Source organism: Oryctolagus cuniculus, chromosome 10 (genome assembly GCF_964237555.1).
Source record: "Oryctolagus cuniculus chromosome 10, mOryCun1.1, whole genome shotgun sequence".
Lineage (NCBI taxonomy): Eukaryota > Metazoa > Chordata > Mammalia > Lagomorpha > Leporidae > Oryctolagus > Oryctolagus cuniculus.
Window position 1 is genome coordinate 97,355,861 of NC_091441.1, and position 17,834 is coordinate 97,373,694.

Genomic DNA, 17,834 nt, shown 5'->3' on the forward strand with positions numbered 1-17,834 from the left:
CCTCTCGGGTGAGCAGAGACCAATGCGGACTTAAGGTTCCTTCTGCTGGCCGAGCCCCGCGGATACCCGGCCGTGCTGGGGACGTCTCAGGAGCCGGCTGTGCGTGAGGGTACGCGCGCTGCTGGCACTCACGCTGTCCACCTCCTTGTGCAGATTCTTGGCCAGGATGTCCAGCATGGAAGTGGCCAGGGCTTTGAGCTTCTTGGACAGGCTCTTCTTGACGTTGTTGACGTTGATGTAGAAGGGCCCGATGACGATGCTGCTGGGCAGACAGTTGTCCAGGATGTCCTTCTCCTTCAGGTGGTTCAGCACCGCCTCCCGCACCTCCTGGGCTGAAGGCATGCGTGTCTGGTAGGCCCTGAGGACAGCAGCCACAGGTACGGAAACAAACGGTGAGCGGGCGGGGGACGCACGCGCAGACGCCCGGGCACACCCGGCCATGTGGCACGCACTTGAGGAAGGAGGCAATGTCATTGTTGTTCAGTTCCAAGTACTTCCCGTATTCCGCGGCGTAGGCCTGCAGTGGGATTGTGGCCTTGCGGATAGCGTTGGCAATGGTGGCCCGCAGCTCCTCCACCAGCGGCTCGTGCAGCCCCACGGACTCCAGCAGCGGGTCTCCACTGATGAAGATGTCCTCCATCACCAGCTGCACGGGAGCCGAGAAGGGGCCGGGCCAGGTGAGCCACAGGGCAGGCAGATGGGGGCGGGGGTTCCTCCACAGAGCAAAGAGGGGCAGGATGCAGCCCAGAGACTGGGCGGGGGGCAGCGTGGCCCAGCCCAGGAGCGTGGTGTGGGGCATGGCATGGGGCTTGCTGTGCTGTCTCTTAGACGCTGGCACAGACCTTCAAAGCCAGAAGCTGCCATGAGGCCCACCAAGGGGCAGTGTCTGCCTTTGCCTGGGCCTGACTCAGCCCACTGCTGAGAAAAGTAGCAGAGGGGGAACTGGGTCTCTGATGGCGCTGTCTGACCAGCAAGGGAGAGAACAGGGGACCGGAGTTATCCGGGCTCTTTGGCCTAAGGGGCATGGGCTGTGCATAGTGACAGTGATTCGCAGAACCTCTGATCCCCGCTGTGTCAGGCGGCTGCCTCAGAGAGAGGCCAGGAGCTGGGTGGGGGCCAGCAAGCGTGGGATTGCAATCACAGGGCTGACACTCGGGACCTGGAGGACCTGAGGCTCACAACTGCACTCCTGCAAGTCTCCAGAGCAGGGATGGTAATGGTTTACAGGTCAGCTAGGGGCAAGGCGCCAATGAGCTAACAGAATTACAGGGCCGCACACGCTGCCCACCGGCTAGGAGGCCGCGATGGGCTCTGACTGCCCTGATGTTTACAGCAGTGCTCCAGGCCCCACACACACTGTGGCCAGTACCTTCTCCAGCTGGGGCACGGCGTGGGTGGCCAGGATGCCCTTGTCAAAGAGGTTGAGCAGAGACGTCTCGAACTGCTCCAGCGGTGTGCTATAGTGCACCCCTGAGCTGTCTAGCACCAGGTCCACGACAAACAAGGGGTTCTTCCGGGGCCTGCAGGGACAATGGCTGGCCTGACCGCGGGCAGGGGTCTGTAGAGACCCGTGTGCTTCTCCAGGCATGGCCTTTAGAAACCTCCAAAGGACCAGAGAGAAAGGCCTGGCCCAAGCATGTTCTACTGCCCCTGCCCTATGCCCAAGAGTCCCTCAGGTACCACAGGAAAGGAGGGCCTACCCTGTCCTGAGTCATCAGAGCGGGTCAGCCAGACCCCAGGCCCCCGTCGCCCCACCCTCCCTGGAGGTATCATCCTTGACCTCAGAGGTACACCATGTGTGACCCCCACCCCTGGATCTAGCAGGGCCTCTGCCAGCTCTGATCACAGGGAGAACAGTCAGGGCAGGAGACCCTGCGTAGCCCACCCCCACCCCGTGACCCCGCCTGCTTCACCCCAACCAGGCCTCCCAGCCCTTCCCGATCCCAGCCAGACCTGCCGGCCTCTCCTTCCTGACTGCTGCCTTCACCCCTGTCTCCACAGCCCCCCTCAGTGCTCCTGCACATGTTGGTCCCTCCAACAACTGCACCTTCCCACTTCTCAGGTCTCAGCTCCCATGCTACTTCCTCCCAAACCCCTCACCAAGGCCCACCACCAGTGTCTACCACAGCCCCTGCACAGGTCGGCAATGACTCTAAGGACAGGCTTGTCTGTCTCCCCATGAGAGCAGGAGCCACATCCCTCTGCTTCCCTTACAGCTGTGCCTGAATCACAGCACGTGCTCAGAGAATATTCCTCCGAGCAGTGGGCAGGATACGTCCCACGTCAGAGTGCCTGGGCTTGAGTCCAGGCGCTACGCCCAATTCCAGCTCCCTGCTAATGTGCACCCTGGAAGGCAACAGATGATGGCTCAAGTGACTGGACTCTAGCCAGCCATGTGGGAGACCTGCATGGAGTTCCTAGTCCAGCCCCAACCGTCACAGGCATCTGGGGAGTGAACCAGATGGGAATCAACCTCTCTCTCTCTCTCTCTGTGTCCGGCCCTGGCTGCCCGGGCCCACCTGTAGGGGCTGTTTATCAAGTCCTCGCCCCAGACCATGTCGTCGGCGCAGTCGAGCACGCTGTAGCAGGCGTCGCTGATGAACTGCGAGAAGCTGGTGAGCGAGTCCTGCACCAGGAAGCGCAGCGTGTCCTGCAGCATGTACTTGATCAGCTCCATCAGCTTGCGCAGCTTCGACATGAGGTACACCTCCCAGTTGGTCTCGTACAGGTTGTACCAGCCCTTGCTCATGTCGCGCAGGCTGCTGCGCATGGCCACCTTCAGCGTGCTGATCCAGCTGTCCTTGAGGAACATCTGCACCTGCACAGGCCACAGGCGTCATCACCCGGCCACCAGGGACCCATGCCGGGGAACTCCACGCAGCACTGGGCTGCTTGGGCCGGCCGCAGCGGAGCCTCCCCCACGGTGACCCCAGGGGCCCAGGGCCGTTCAGGGGGAGGGAGGAGCAGCAGCAGAGAGGAGACACAGGAGAGGAGAGAGACAGAATGAAGCGGAGGGAGGCTGCGCCCCACCTCCCTCACAGCCCAACCTCAGGTCGTGACAGGAAGGGGGACCTGCCCTGGTTTTCCTTTTCTTGCCATGATGAACCATCACCCTAGGCCGCCAACCCAGCCTCCAGTGGGGTCTAGGAAATGGCTGAGGCCTGGTTTGCGATAAACAGGGGCTCACGGCCTCCCTGCATAGCCCACACTTCCCCGCAGTCTGTGATGTGTGCCTCCAGCTCCAAGGGCCCACCCTGCACCTGCCCATCTGCTCCCAGGTACCTGGGAGAAGGTCTGTGACTGGATCTGCTCGAACTCCTCCAGGCGGCTGGACTTAGACAGGGTTGAGTGGAACAAGGACATGGCGGTCACCTTGTTGCACTCGGCCCGCACCTTGCTCAGGGCTGTGATGACCTCCGGCCGGGTGAGCAGGGATACAAAGGTGAAGTCTTCCTTCTGCTCCCAGAAGGGATACTCAGGGACACTCACCAGCCCTGCATGGGTGGGGCCAAGAGACAGCATCAGACCCGCCTGGGACACAGCAGGGGTCAGCAGGAGCCACAGTGTGCTTGATGGAGGGACAAGCCTCCTGCTTCCTCCCGGAAGGAGATGCCTACTTTCCCACAGCCTGTCCCAGTGACCCCAAGGCCTCCCAGCGATCTGGGTAAAGGAGCTCCCTCCAGCTCCCTCCCTGGCCACAGACTCCCTTGGAAAACGGTGAGAACTGTGGACTCCCTCCCCGCACTGCACACCACCCTGAGACCTGTCTGGAGCTGCTGTGCAGACCCAGGAAGGATGATGTGGGCACCAAGTCCCTGGGAATGCCTGCTGCCCACGTCCCAGCCTGTGTTCTGGACACAGCACATACGACAGGTTTTCAAAAAGTTCGTGGAAATGTGCATTATTTTTTCATCCTGCTATTCCTTTTCCATGAATCTTTGAGGCTCCCCTCATACAGAAGCTGGGACCAGGAAACAAAGTTAGCAGGGACCGGTGAGCTCAGAGCATGGAGGGCTCTGGGGAACCCAGGGTCCTGCGCTGAGACTCAGTCTGCCACATGTCAAACAGGGCCGCAGCAGTGGCCGCCATACTCTTGCTACTGCAGGAAGAAAATCTATAAATCCTCCACCAGCCCCTCTGTGTTCTGGACGACTGCTTTCCTAGTGCACCTTGTCCCTGACACTTCTGTGCCGAAATTCATAAAAAAGAGAGGCTCCTCCCCCTCCCCTGACCCAGAGCCCTCCGGACAGCTGGGGAAACAAGGGCACAGATGCTGGGGACACGGGAGGGACAGGCTGAGGATGCACCTGGTGGCCAGAACAGGTGGTCCTGGAGGAAAAGACGGGAGGGGGCTCTGGCTGGGTGGACGGCCCTCACCTCGCTCAGGCACCTTCTCCTCCTCCTTCTTGGGCAGGGTCATGTAGTGGAACGTGTCGGGCTTGGAGGCGACGACCCGGTCAAAGATGGTCTTATTCATGCTCCGCTCGTAGTCTAGGCTCACTTCCTTGGCCAGTCTGTTGAGGTACTCTAGAACCCTGCCCACAGAGCCAGGAGATGAGCAGTCAAGGGCACACCCTGCAGACCTAGTCTAGGCTGGGTTCTGGCAGGCACCTGGGGATGCGAGCCTGGGGCTCCCCCTGGACTCACAAAGGCACGTCCCCCTGGCCCTGAGTCACTAGCCTCCATCACCCTCGCTCCTTGTCCCACTTCCCAATGTCACCCTAGTGTAGCCCATCCTCCACACCCTGGGCCCTCACCCCGCCCTGCCCACGCCACTGCATGGTCCGCAGAAACTCAGATCGGGCCCCACCTCCTCCTGCTTTGAGCTTGTCCTGGCTGCTCCACATCTCAAGGTGAAGCCTGATCTCTCTGTGGGACCCGAGACGCCCTTCTGGCTGCCCCCTCCCCGCCATCCTCGCAGGCCACGCTCTGTTCCCAGCCCTGCCACAGGCAACCCCCAAGTTCTGGGAGGCATGGGGTCCTCACTCACTCAGAACCTCTGTATATGCATTTCTCTCTGGTGGCCACACTCTGACCCACTCAGGCCACCCTCTGCCCCAGCAGCCTGGGCCATGCCCTCGGGCTTCTGTCCCCAGCACAGTCTCCCTCCGCTGGGAGAAGGCCGGCCCTGCTCCTTCTCCCAAAGTGCACCTCCGATACTGCTCAGCGGCTGCTCCCTACTGGACAGCGAGTGCAGAGGGAGGGATGGCAGAGGGGACTGGGGCCCCGCTGGTGGTCATTTCTACAGGGCCTTGCAGAACCCAGAGTTCCTAGGCATGCCCAGGACACAGATCCTGAGCACACGCAGGACCAAGTGATGGAAAGCCTGTCCATGGATCAGAACCCACATGACCAAGCAGCAAGATCCCTACCAGGCAGGCACCCCTGCACTGGCCCCAGGGTGCCCTTCACCCAGCATCTTACCTGCCTGGGGCTCTCGTCTGTGCTTCTCTGCTTCCCAGCCCAGCAGGCCAAGTCAAGTGCACTTCCCCCAGGAAGCCATCCCTGATTTCCCCTCCTGCCTTCCAACTTTGGTTACCCTCCTCGTCCTCCCCTCCTTGGTTAGCACAGTCCAGTCAGGAGGTGGAGGCAGGCAGCACAAAGTGTGAGGCTGGGAACTGACTGACAGGCATTTGTGGGCCAAGTGGCTCAACCCTCTGTACCCCAGGTTACTCCTGGGGAAGTCAGGGGCTGATGGCATCTGTCTGGAGGGGTGACGGGGCTGAGCCAGGAAGACCTTGAGCCCAGGGCCTGGTGCCCAGACAGTGTCCATGGGGCAACTGTTGAGTAAATGCGTTGAGGCAGTGACAATCAAGGAATCAGCTTTGAACACCCAGAGAAGCCTCTGCTCCCCCAAACTGGTTGCTCCTTCTCCTCCAGCCTGAACACTGGCCTCCGCAGCTCATCCCTGCTTGGTTCTATTTTCGGTGCCGGTGCCTGGGAGCCAAGAGCAGGACCCAGAGAAGCAGGGCAGGGGGCAGGGACCAAGGAGCACCAGTGAGCTGGATCAATGCTCGTACCCCACCCCAGCCCTGGGACTCAGGGCTCAGGGCTCAGAGGAGGACGCCCATCACGGAGCTCCCCCGTGTTCATCCCATCAATGTTTACTGGGTGCCTGCGGTGAGGGGCACTTGGAAGATGCTAAGAACTCTGGATGTGCAAAGTGGCTGCTTCCTGTGATGCTGGCATCCCATATGGGTGCTGGTTCGAGTCCCGGCTGCTCCTCTTCTGATCCAGCTCTCTGCTACGGCCTGAGAAAGCAGTAGAAGATGGCCCAAGTGCTTGGGCCCCAGCACCCACGTGGAAGGCCTGGAAGAAGCTCCTGGTTCCTGGCTTTGGATCGGCACAGCTCTGGCCGTTAAGCCCAACTGGGGAGTGAACCAACAGATGGAAGACCTCTCTCTGCCTCTCCTTCTCTCTCTGTGTAACTCTTTCAAATAAATAAATAAATCTTTAAAAAAAAAAAAAAAAAAAAAAAAAACCAAGCCCCTGGTTCTGTCTCCTGCGGGGCCATTCATGTGCAAAGTCTGCCCTTGACCAGGCTGAGCTAGATTTCTCCTAAAACCACATTGCTGCCCATTGCTTGGCCATGATAGTCTGCTTCCTTTACTCCCCATACATTTATTTCCCTGACAGACTTCAGCAAGAATCCCCAAGTTCAGGTTTGCCTCTAGGGAACCCCATCTGAGACTGAGACAGAACTCAGCGGATGCCAGACCTTGTGCGCCTGAAACTGCTGCTGCCATCTCGCCTGTGAATGAAGCCAGCACACCCTGGAGACAGCCTGGATGCAGCAGGCCCACGACGCCCTGCTCAGACTCTGCTCAGACTCCTCACGGGTGCAGCCATGCATTTTGCTGCTCTCTGAGCCATTCTGAGCCCTGCACCTTTTATTCTTAAAGCCAAAAACATTCTAGATGGCCCAAAACCCAAGAGATGGAATTCTCGACAGCTAAGGGAAGGTGGCTACAGCAATTCAAAGCATCAGGCAAGGCGGGGAGGGAAAGAAGGAGGGAAGGAAATGCAGGCAAACAGAATACATCGTACAACCCAAATCCACACCTGTAACACAGCCAGGAGAGAGACAAAGGCTAAATGTCAAACTATCTTTAAGTACAAACACAAACATGAACCCCGGTGAGCTCTCCTACATTCTGGCTTCAGGTCTTCCTGGAGAACAGGGCAGTCTAAGGAAAACCATGGAGAAGGGTTACAGGTGGCCCTGACAGGCCTAAAAATCCCCCTGCCAGGAAAAGACAGTGCACCCTAGCTGCAAAAATACCCAAGGCAAGGACAGGAAAATCTCAGCACTTACTGCGAGGCAGGGACGCAGGTGTAACTGGAGGCAGGGTTCTCTGAAACAAACTACTCACAGGAGGAACGGGAAAAGGAAAAAGATCAGAGGGTGAGGGGAAATGTGAGCCCTGCAAAGTAAGAGACAACTGGGAGAGACACACAGCCCTTTTCTCCAACACACACACACATGCACACGTGCACATGCACACACGCACATGCACACACACACACGCACATGCATGCACATGCACACACACGCACATGCACACGCACAGCCATTTGAAACCCTGGGCTGCTACACTGACAGAAGAGGGCGCCATGGAACCAGGAATCTTGCAAATCATCCCAAATCTGTGAGTTTAGTGAAAGCAGAATACACTGATATAAGATTTGTATTTTTTTTTCTTAAGAAAGAGAGAAGTAGAATCTTAGCAGTTAAAAATTCCTACCTACTGCTCAAAAAATAAATAATAAAATAAAAGTTTAATACAGCTCTTCAGTCAACTAAACATCCTGACACTGGTGCCTATGAAAAAAAAACTATCTGAAATTCAAAAATATAACACAGAAATGAACAATTAACAGGATAAAATGAGATTTAATTGAACTCAGAGAAAAAAATGGAAGACACAGATTATCCCAGGGAGGAAGGTTAAATTACAAAGTGCTCAAGAGAAAACAGAGCCAAAACTGTATCAAGGATATTGAAGAAAGGGAGAGATATAACCAAAAGAACGAAAATGGGAAAGAACTAGAAAGAGTCCTAAAGTGGCTGAATTCTAAGGCACAGAAGCAGAACAGACGGCTCCATAAAGGTCACACAAAATGTGCAATGAAAAATCTGCGTGGATCTCAAAACTCTTCTGTGTCAAAATGAACTTACGTTTTAATTTCATTTTCCACAAAATTTTAAGTGCCCTCATACATACACAGACGTAGATTTATAATAGAATCTCTGGTGAAGAAAACAAAACAATGGAACAGAACTAATATTTGAAACTCTAATTCAAGGGGCCAGTGAAGGTTAAGCCTCTGCCTGCAGCACTGGCATCCCAGGTGCTCAAGTCCCAGGTGCTCCACTTCTGACCCAGCTCCCTGGGAAAGCAGCAGAAGAGGTGCTATGTGCTTGGGCCCCTGCACCCATTTGGGAGACCCCAATGAAGCTCCTGGCCCAGCCTTGGCCATTGCCAAGATTGGAGGAGTGAACCCATAGATGGAAGATCTCTCTGTGTGTTTCTCTTTCACTCTGAATTTCAAATAAATAGATTCTTTTTCAGATAGAAAAGTGTAAACTAAGGAGTTCCATGCAGCTGGGCTGCACTTCGAGTGTGAACCGGGCGGGAAGTGAAGGAGCTCTGCACTCTTCACAAGGGATCCGCAGGAAAGGAGCTTCATCTGACCAAGAAAGACACGGGGAAAAGCCCAAAACATTTCATAGCCATTGTAAGCTTTAGCCTAAAACAAATATAGAGATAAGAGTGGAAGAATTTTATGTTAGAATATTAAATAGAGGGGCTGGCGCTGTGGCGTAGCAGGTGACGCCTCCACCTGCAGTGCTGGCATCCCATATGGGCGCCAGTTTGTCCCGGCTGCTCCTCTTCCAATCCAGCTCTCTGCTATGGCCTGGGAAAGCAGTGGAAGATGGCCCAAGTCTTTGGCCCCTGCACTCGCACGGGAGACCTGGAGGAAGCTCCTGGCTCCCGGCTTCGGATCAGTACAGCTCCGGCCATTGTGGCCATCTGGGGAGTGAACCAGCAGATGGAAGACCTCTCTCTCTCTCTCCCTCTCTCTCTCTCTCTCTCTCTCTCGCTGCCTCGCTGCCTCTCTGCCTCTCTTTCTCTCTCTCTGTAACTCTTTCAAATAAATAAATCTTTTAAAAAAGAATATTAAGCAGAAAAAAAGCAACTGAAAATGGAAGGAGGAACAGACAAGCAGAGTGAAATAGGATGAGTGAGGATTATAGCACAGCAATAATAGGAAGCAGCTAGAGGATACTGTCAAAAATGGACAAACCAGGAGCGGGCATCTGGCTCCATGGGTAAGATGCTGTCATCCTGCCCAGCGGTACCTCAGTTCATATTCAGGTCCTGCTTCTGACCCCAGATTCCCGCTAATGCAGACCTTGGGAGGCTGCAGTGATGGCCCAAGCAGCTTGGTCCCTGCCATCCACATGGAAAACCCAGACACATTACCTGACTTCCAGCTTCAGCCTGGCCCAGCCCTGGCTGTTGCAGGCATTTGGGAGTGAAGCAACAGATGGGAGCTCACTTCCTCCGCTTGTCTGACTTTCCCCTCTCACTCTCTGCCTCCTGAATAAATTGTAAACCAAAAATTAAATGTATGGGCTGGCACTGTGGCATAGCACCAGCATCACATATGTGTGCCAGTTCAAGTCCCAGCTGCTCCATTTCTGATCCAGCTCCCTGCTAAAGTGCCTGGGAAAGCAGTAGAAGATGGCCCAAGTGCTTGGGCCGCTGCACCCATGTGGGAAACCTGGAAGAAGCTCCTGGCTCCTGGCTTCGGTTCAGCACAGCTCTGGATGTCGCAGCCATTTGGGGAGTGAACCAGCAGATGCAAGACCTCTCTCTCTCTCTCTGACTCTGCTTCTTTGTAACTTTGTCCTTCAAATAAACAAATAAATCTTTAAAATTTTCTAAAAATGGACAAATCAAGTATTAAAGGTTAAAGAGTAAAGCAGGGGATTATGGGGTACAGTACGAAAGAAACCACTGAAGTGTAAACCTTCCTAATTACTCAAAGAAGCATCAAAAGAACAAAAAAAACATACCCTATAAGCAGCACACTGCATTATAGTACACACAGCTATGACGTGAAATAGTATGACAGAACTGAGATGAAATCCATTTTGTCATAGCCACAAATGTGAATGAGCATTGCTGATTTATTACAAGAAAAAGATTTTTAATTTGGCCCACAATACAAGAGTGAACTATTAGGCTTGAATCTAAGAGGCACATCTCAAACAAACCAAGAAAGCCTCAGAGTAGAGCGATGCACAGCTGAGTGGAGATGGCGAGAAAGCCAGGTTGCAATTGTGACGTCAAACAAAGGAAAACCCAGGACACAAGCACTAGAACTGATGCAGAACAGAAGCCACCATTCACAATGATAGCACCACACAGCACCCTCTGTGCCCAGAAGCCAGTGGGGACTTAGAAAACAAAAATGATGTCATCACTCAGCTGGGTGTGATGGGCTGTACATCCCCCAGGCCCTAAGTACAGCGAATATCCCTATTCTCAAGGGCAAAGAGAACATTCACAAAAACTGATCATATACTAAGTCACAGAAAACGTCAGCAGCTAATGTTATAAAGATCACTCTCCGATCTCCATGCAATGAAACTAGAAATTATTAACAAAAAGGTTTAACAAGACTTTGCCATAGGGAAAATTTAAAACCTTATATCAAACAAATCTTGAATTCAAGGGGAAATATAAATCACATTAGAATGAAAAAAATTAAATGACCAGCATTTGGCACAATGGGTTAAGCCACTACCTGTAAAGCTGGCATCTCATATGAGTGAGAGTTTGGGTCCCAGCTGCTGCACTTCTGATCCAGCTCCCTGCTAATGCACCTGGGAAAGCAGCAGAGGATGACACAAGTGCTTGGGCCCCTGCCACCCACATGAGAGACCCACATGGAGTTCCAGGCTCCTAGCATCGGCCTGGCCATTGGGTCATTTGAAGATTGAACCAGTGGATGGAAGATCTCTCTCTGTAACTATGCCTTTCAAATAAGTAAATCTAAAAAAAATACTAAAGGTATACCATGGCCAAGTGGGATGTATGAGAGAAAAGCAAGGTTACTTCAGTATTAGGCAATCAATTAATGTACTACAATATGCTAAGAGATCATTCATATGATTATCTCCTCAGGTACTTAAAAACAGAAACAAGGGGCCAGCATTGTGGCACAGCGGGTGAAGAAACCACTTGTGATGTTGGCATCCCATATGGGCACTGGTTCAAGTCCGATTGCTCCCCTTCCTATCCAGCTCCCTGTGAAAGTGCCTGGGAAAGCAGTAGAGGATGGCCCAAGTGCTCGGGCCCCTGCATCCGTGCAGCAGATCTGGAAGAGGCTCCTGGCTCCTCGCTTCGGCCTGGCAAAGCCCCAGCCATTGCGGCCATCCAGCAGATGAAAGATCTCTCTCTCTTTCTGTGTGTGTGTGTGTCCTCTCTCTGTGACTCTGACTTCCAAATAAATAATTTTTAAAAATTAGAAAGCAATTGATATTGTACACATAAACAGATAAATACAGTGCTAAATCCAGCACTATGCTAACAGAGAAACAGCAGAGGCAATTCCAGTAACATCAGAAACCGGGAAAGGACTACTATTGTCCCCATTATTCAATATTGTACTGGAGACATTAAAAATATTTAATTAAATAAGAGAAAGTAATTAAAGGAATAAGAATTAGAAAAGAATAAGTAAAGCTATCTCTATTTAAAGATACTATGTACTTAGAAATCTCCAGAAAATTTAGGATAAAACAAATTCAAACATTAAAAATAGGGTTAAGCCACCGTCTGCAGTGCCGGCATCCCATATGGGGACCAGTCGAGTCCTGGCTGTGCCACTTCTGATCCAGCTCCCTGCTAATGCTACTTCTGATCCAGCTCCCTGGAAAAGCAGCAGCAGATGGCCCCAGTGCTTGGGTGCTGGGTGGGAGACCCAGATGAAGCTCCTGGCTTCGGCCTGGCTTAGCCCTGGCCATTGTGGCCATTTGAGGAGTGAACCAGCAGATAAAAGATCTCTGTCTCTCTCTTTCTCTCTGTAATTCTTTCAAATAAATAAATAAAAATGTTTGAAATTAATCAACAAGCATAATAGCAGAGAAAACCTCATTTATAACAGCAATAAAGAAGATAAAAGCGGCCCTGCACCCCATGGGAGACCAGGAAAAGCACCTGGCTCCTGGCTCCTGCCATCGGATCAGCGCGGTGCGCCGGCCGCAGCGCGCCGGCCGCGGCGGCCATTGGAGGGTGAACCAACGGCAAAGGAAGACCTTTCTCTCTCTCTCTCTCTCTCTCTCTCTCACTGTCCACTCTGCCTGTCAAAAAAATAAATAAAAAAAAAATAAAATAAAAAAAAAAAAAAAGAAGATAAAAGCAATTTTTATAAATCTCTTAAAAATAAATTAAGGGCCGGCGCCGCAGCTCACTAGGCTAATCCTCCGCCTTGCGGCGCCGGCACACTGGGTTCTAGTCCCGGTCGGGGCGCCGGATTCTGTCCTGGTTGCCCCTCTTCCAGGCCAGCTCTCTGCTGTGGCCAGGGAGTGCAGTGGAGGATGGCCCAGGTGCTTGGGCCCTGCACCCCATGGGAGACCAGGAAAAGCACCTGGCTCCTGGCTCCTGCCATCGGATCAGCGCGGTGCGCCGGCCGCAGCGCGCTGGCCGTGGCGGCCATTGGAGGGTGAACCAACGGCAAAAGGAAGACCTTTCTCTCTGTCTCTCTCTCTCACTGTCCACTCTGCCTGTCAAAAAAAATAAAAAAAATATAAAAAAAATAAAATAAAATAAATAAATTAAAAGTTTTTTTAAGATTTATTTATTTGAAAGGCAGAGTTACAGAGAGCCAGAGGCAGAAAGAGAGAGGGAGAAAGGTCTTCTATCTGCTGGTTCACTTCCAGAAGGCCGCAACAGCTGGAGCTGCACTAATCCAGAGCCAGGAGCCAGGAGCTTCTTCCCGGTCTCCCACACAGGTGCAGGGGCCCAAAGACTTGGGCCATCTTCCACTGCTTTCTTAGGCCATAGCAGAAAGCTGGATCAGAAGTGGAGCAGCCGGAACTAGAACCGGCACCCACATGGGATGCTGGCACTGCAGGCAGTGGCTTCACCCACTACACCATAGCGCAGCCTGAGTTTCATTTTTGCTTTAAAGAAGGAAGATATAGGCCGGCGCCGCGGCTCACTAGGCTAATCCTCCGCCTAGCGGCGCCGGCACACCGGGTTCTAGTCCCGGTCGGGGCGCCGGATTCTGTCCCGGTTGCCCCTCTTCCAGGCCAGCCCTCTGCTGTGGCCAGGGAGTGCAGTGGAGGATGGCCCAGGTGCTTGGGCCCTGCACCCCATGGGAGACCAGGAAAAGCACCTGGCTCCTGGCTCCTGCCATCGGATCAGCGCGGTGCGCCGGCCGCAGCGCGCCGACCGCGGCGGCCATTGGAGGGTGAACCAACGGCAAAGGAAGACCTTTCTCTCTGTCTCTCTCTCACTGTCCACTCTGCCTGTCCAAAAAAAAAAAAAAAAAAAAAAAAAAAAGAAGGAAGATATACTCAACAAGAAATATACAAAACATGGGGTGAGCATTTAGCATAGCAGTTAAAATGTCATTTGGGAAGCCTGCGTTCCATATGGAGTGCCTGGGTTCAAGTCCCAGCTCTACTTCCAGCTCCAGCTTCCTGCTAATACACTTGAGCAGTGATGGCTCAAGTGGTCCCTGCCATCCACGTACGAGGCCTGGATTGAGTTTCTGCCTCCCAGCAAAAACATTATCAAAATCCCAACACTGCAGAAACACAGACATCTGGGGCTGCTGTTGTAGAGCTGCAGGTTAAGCCACTGCACATGATGTCAGCAATTCCATATGAGCACTGGTTTGAGGCACGACTGCTCCACTTCTGATATGGCTCCCTGTTAATGCACCTGGGAAAGCAGCAGAAGATGGCCCAAGTGCTTGGGCCCCTGCCAACCAAGTGGGAGACCCAGAGAGGGTGTTCCTGGCTCCTGGCTTCAGCCTGGACTAGCAGACCTTTGAAGAGTGAACTAACTCTGTCTCTCTTCCCTTTTTCTGTAACTCTGCCTTTCAAATAAACAACTAAATCTTTAAAAAAAAAAAAAGAAAGAAAGAAATGGAAAAATACATCCTACAACTCACGTAGAACCTCAAGGAACACCAAATACCCCAAACAATTTTGAAAATAAAGAACAAAGTTGGAAGACTAAAATCTCCTGATTTCAAAACTTACTGGCCGGCGCCGCGGCTCACTAGGCTAATCCTCCGCCTTGCGGCGCCGGCACACCAGGTTCTAGTCCCGGTCGGGGCGACGCATTCTGTCCTGGTTGCCCCTCTTCCAGGCCAGCTCTCTGCTGTGGCCAGGGAGTGCAGTGGAGGATGGCCCAAGTGCTTGGGCCCTGCACCCCATGGGAGACCAGGAGAAGCACCTGGCTCCTGGCTCCTGCCATCGGATCAGCGCGGTGCGCCGGCCGCAGCAGCGCACCAGCCACGGCGGCCATTGGAGGGTGAACCAATGGCAAAGGAAGACCTTTCTCTCTGTCTCTCTCTCTCACTATCCACTCTGCCTGTGGCATAGCAGGTAAAACCCACGTGGGAGACCTGGAAGAATTTGCTGGTACCTGGCTTTGAATTGTCCCAGCCCTGGCCATTGCAACCATTTCGGGGGTGAACCAGTGGACAGAAGGTTGATCTTGATATCTCTCTCTCTCTCTCTCTCTCTCTCTCTCTCTCTGTAACTCTACCTCTCAAGTAAATAAATAAATCTTAAAAAAAAATAAAGACTTACTACAAAGCTATAGTAATTAAAACAGTGTGCTGCTGGCAGAAACAGATAAGACAGACCAACAGAGTGGGACAAACAGCCCAGATATAAACCCTCCCATATGTGGTCCAGTGATTTTTTTAAGATATTATTTATTTATTTGAGAGGTGTAACAGAGAGGTAGAGAGAGAGAGAGAGAGGGAGAGAGAGAGGTCTTCCATCTGCTGGTTCACTCCCCAGATGGCCACAATGGCCGGAGCTGTGCTGATCCGAAGCCAGGAGCTTTTTCTGGGTCTCACACACAGGTGCAGGGGCCCAAGGATGTGGGCTATCTTCTACTGCTTTCCAGGCCATAGCAGAGAGCTAGATAGAAAGAGCAGCAGCTGGGACTCGAATTGGCACCCATATGGGATCCTGGCACCACAGGCAGGGGCTTAGCCCATGACACCACAATGCCCCGGTCCAGAGATTTTTTTTTTAAGATTTATTTTATTTCTTTGAAAGATAGAGTTACAGATAGAGGTAGAGACAGAGAGAGATGTGTTCCATCTGCTGGTTCACTCCCCAGTTGGCCCCAACAGCCAGAGCTGCGCCAGGAGCCAGGAGCTTCTTCTGGGTCTCCCATGTGGTTGCAGGGGCCCAAGGACTTGGGCCATCTTCTACTGCTTTCCCAGGCCACAGCAGAGAGCTGGACTGGAAGAGGAGCAGCTGGGACTCGAACCAGTGCCCATATGGGATGCCAGCGCTTCAGGTCAGGGCTTTAACCCACTGTGCCACTGCACCGGCCCCTGGTCCAATGATTTTTAACAAGGGTGTAAAGACCATTCAGTGGAGTAAATAGTCTTTTCAACACACAGTGCTGAAAAAAATTGGGTTATATCCACATTCAGAAGAATGAAGTGCAACCCTTGTCTAACACTGTATACAAAGATTAACTCACAATGGATCTCAAATGTAAACATAAGACTTGACATTACAAAACCCTTAGAAAAAAGTATAAGGGAAACTTTTAATGACATTGGATTTGACAACAATTTCTTGCATATGACACCAAAGGCATAGACAACAAAAGAATAAATAACTGGACTTCGTCAAAATGAAAACTTTTCTATGTTAAAAGATACAACTGGGGCCAGCTTTGTGAAGCGGTGCGTTAAGCCACCACCTGCAATGCTGGCATCCCAAAAGGGCGCTGGTTTGAGTTCTGGCTGTTCCAGCTCCCTGCTAGTGGCCTAGAAAAGCAGTAGAAGAACCTGGGCTCCTGCCACCCACGTGAGAGACCAGGATGGAATTCCAGTCTCCTGTGTTCGACCTGGCCCAGCCCTGGCCATTGTGACCATTTGTGAAGTGAAACAGATGGAAGATCAATTTCCCTCCTTGTCTCTCTGTATTTTTGCCTTTCAAATAAATAAATGAATAAATCTTTTTTAAAAAAAAAATTTTTTTCAGAAAAAGAAATTTGTTGGAAATCAACTAATCTGATAGGGAATTAGCATTCAGAATATTTAGAGGAACTCATAAAACTCAAGGAGAACAGATCAAAGGACTTGGCCAACAAGCATATAAAAAGATGCTCAACAGCAGTTACCATTAGAAAAACGCAAATCTGGCCGGCGCCGCGGCTCACTAGGCTAATCCTCCGCCTTGCGGCGCCGGCACACCGGGTTCTAGTCCCGGTCGGGGCGACGCATTCTGTCCTGGTTGCCCCTCTTCCAGGCCAGCTCTCTGCTGTGGCCCGGGAGTGCAGTGGAGGATGGCCCAAGTGCTTGGACCCTGCACCCCATGGGAGACCAGGAGAAGCACCTGGCTCCTGCCTTTGGATCAGCGCGATGCGCTGGCCACAGTGGCCACTGGAGGGTGAACCAACAGAAAAGGAAGACCTTTCTATCTCTCTCTCTCACTGTCCACTCTGCCTGTCAAAAAAAAAAAAAAAAAAAAGAAACGCAAATCCAAACCACAGTGAGATACTACTTCATACCCTCTAGGATGACTATTTTAAAACACACATCTACACCCGCAGACAGAAAATATCAGTAAGGACGTGGAGAAACCAGAACACCTGTGCCCTACTTGGGGGCCCATAATTTGGAGCAGCTGCAGTGGAAAACAGGCTGATGGCCTCTCACAAAATAAAACTCGAATTAGCATATGATCCAGCCATTCCACTTCACAGCACATTTTCCCGAGAATTCAAAGCAGACTCGGTATTTGGACACCCACGTTCAGAGTACCCACGTGCACATCAGTGGACAACTAGGTAAATAAAGTGTTTTATACACACACAATGGAGTATTATTCAGCCTTAAAAAGAAAAGGGTCAGGGCTGGCACTGTGGCATATTGGGTAAAGCTGCCTGCCGTGCCAGCATCCCATATGGGCACCAGTTTGTATCTTGGCTGCTCCTCTTCTGATCCAGCTCTCTGCTATGGCCTGGGAAAGCAGTGGAAGATGGCCCAAATCCCTGGGCCCCTGCACCCACATGGGAGACCCGGAAGAAGCTCCAGGCTCCTGGCTTTGGAATGGCCCAGCTCTAGCCATTGCAACCATTTGGGGAGCGAACCAGAGGATGGAAGACCTCTCTCTGTGTGTCTGTCTGTCTGTGCCTCTGCCTGTCACTCTGCCTTTCAAATAAATGGAAAAACAAACCTTTAAAAAGGGGGGGGGGGAGGAGGAGGAGAAGAAATAAGTATGTGGTAAAAGTGGCACCCCAAATCATGGCCAAAGAAGGACGTTTTAGTTAGTGCTGCTAGGACAACTGGAGCCACACCACACACCATACACAAGGATGAATCAGGAATATAAATGCGAAAACATGAAACACACAACTACTGCAAGAAAATGCCAATATAAGGAAAGACTTCCTATGACCCACAATCCAGATGCAAAAAGAATATTTAATAAAACTGCCCTCATAAGCACCACCTATTACACTGCAAAATCACCACAACCGTGGTCAAAATCCAACTGACAAGGCAGGAGGGGATATTCACAACATGCGTCACCGATGAGAGAGGCA

At 52.2% G+C, this 17,834-nt stretch overlaps 1 protein-coding gene across 3 annotated transcripts in view; it reads right to left on the minus strand.

The window, feature by feature from the left end:
• The window catches only part of DNAH1 (dynein axonemal heavy chain 1), a 77,333-nt gene that overhangs the window by 45,432 nt on the left and 14,067 nt on the right, over nucleotides 1-17,834 (minus strand). For all 3 annotated transcript variants that reach the window (XM_051852351.2, XM_051852349.2, XM_051852348.2), the window contains exons 10-15: nucleotides 4,378-4,535; nucleotides 3,283-3,494; nucleotides 2,520-2,818; nucleotides 1,370-1,520; nucleotides 453-646; nucleotides 133-358 (exon numbers count right to left, since the gene is read on the minus strand). In XM_051852351.2, the coding sequence (XP_051708311.2) occupies nucleotides 133-358; nucleotides 453-646; nucleotides 1,370-1,520; nucleotides 2,520-2,818; nucleotides 3,283-3,494; nucleotides 4,378-4,535 (1,240 nt within the window). The remainder of the gene's footprint in view (nucleotides 1-132; nucleotides 359-452; nucleotides 647-1,369; nucleotides 1,521-2,519; nucleotides 2,819-3,282; nucleotides 3,495-4,377; nucleotides 4,536-17,834) is intronic.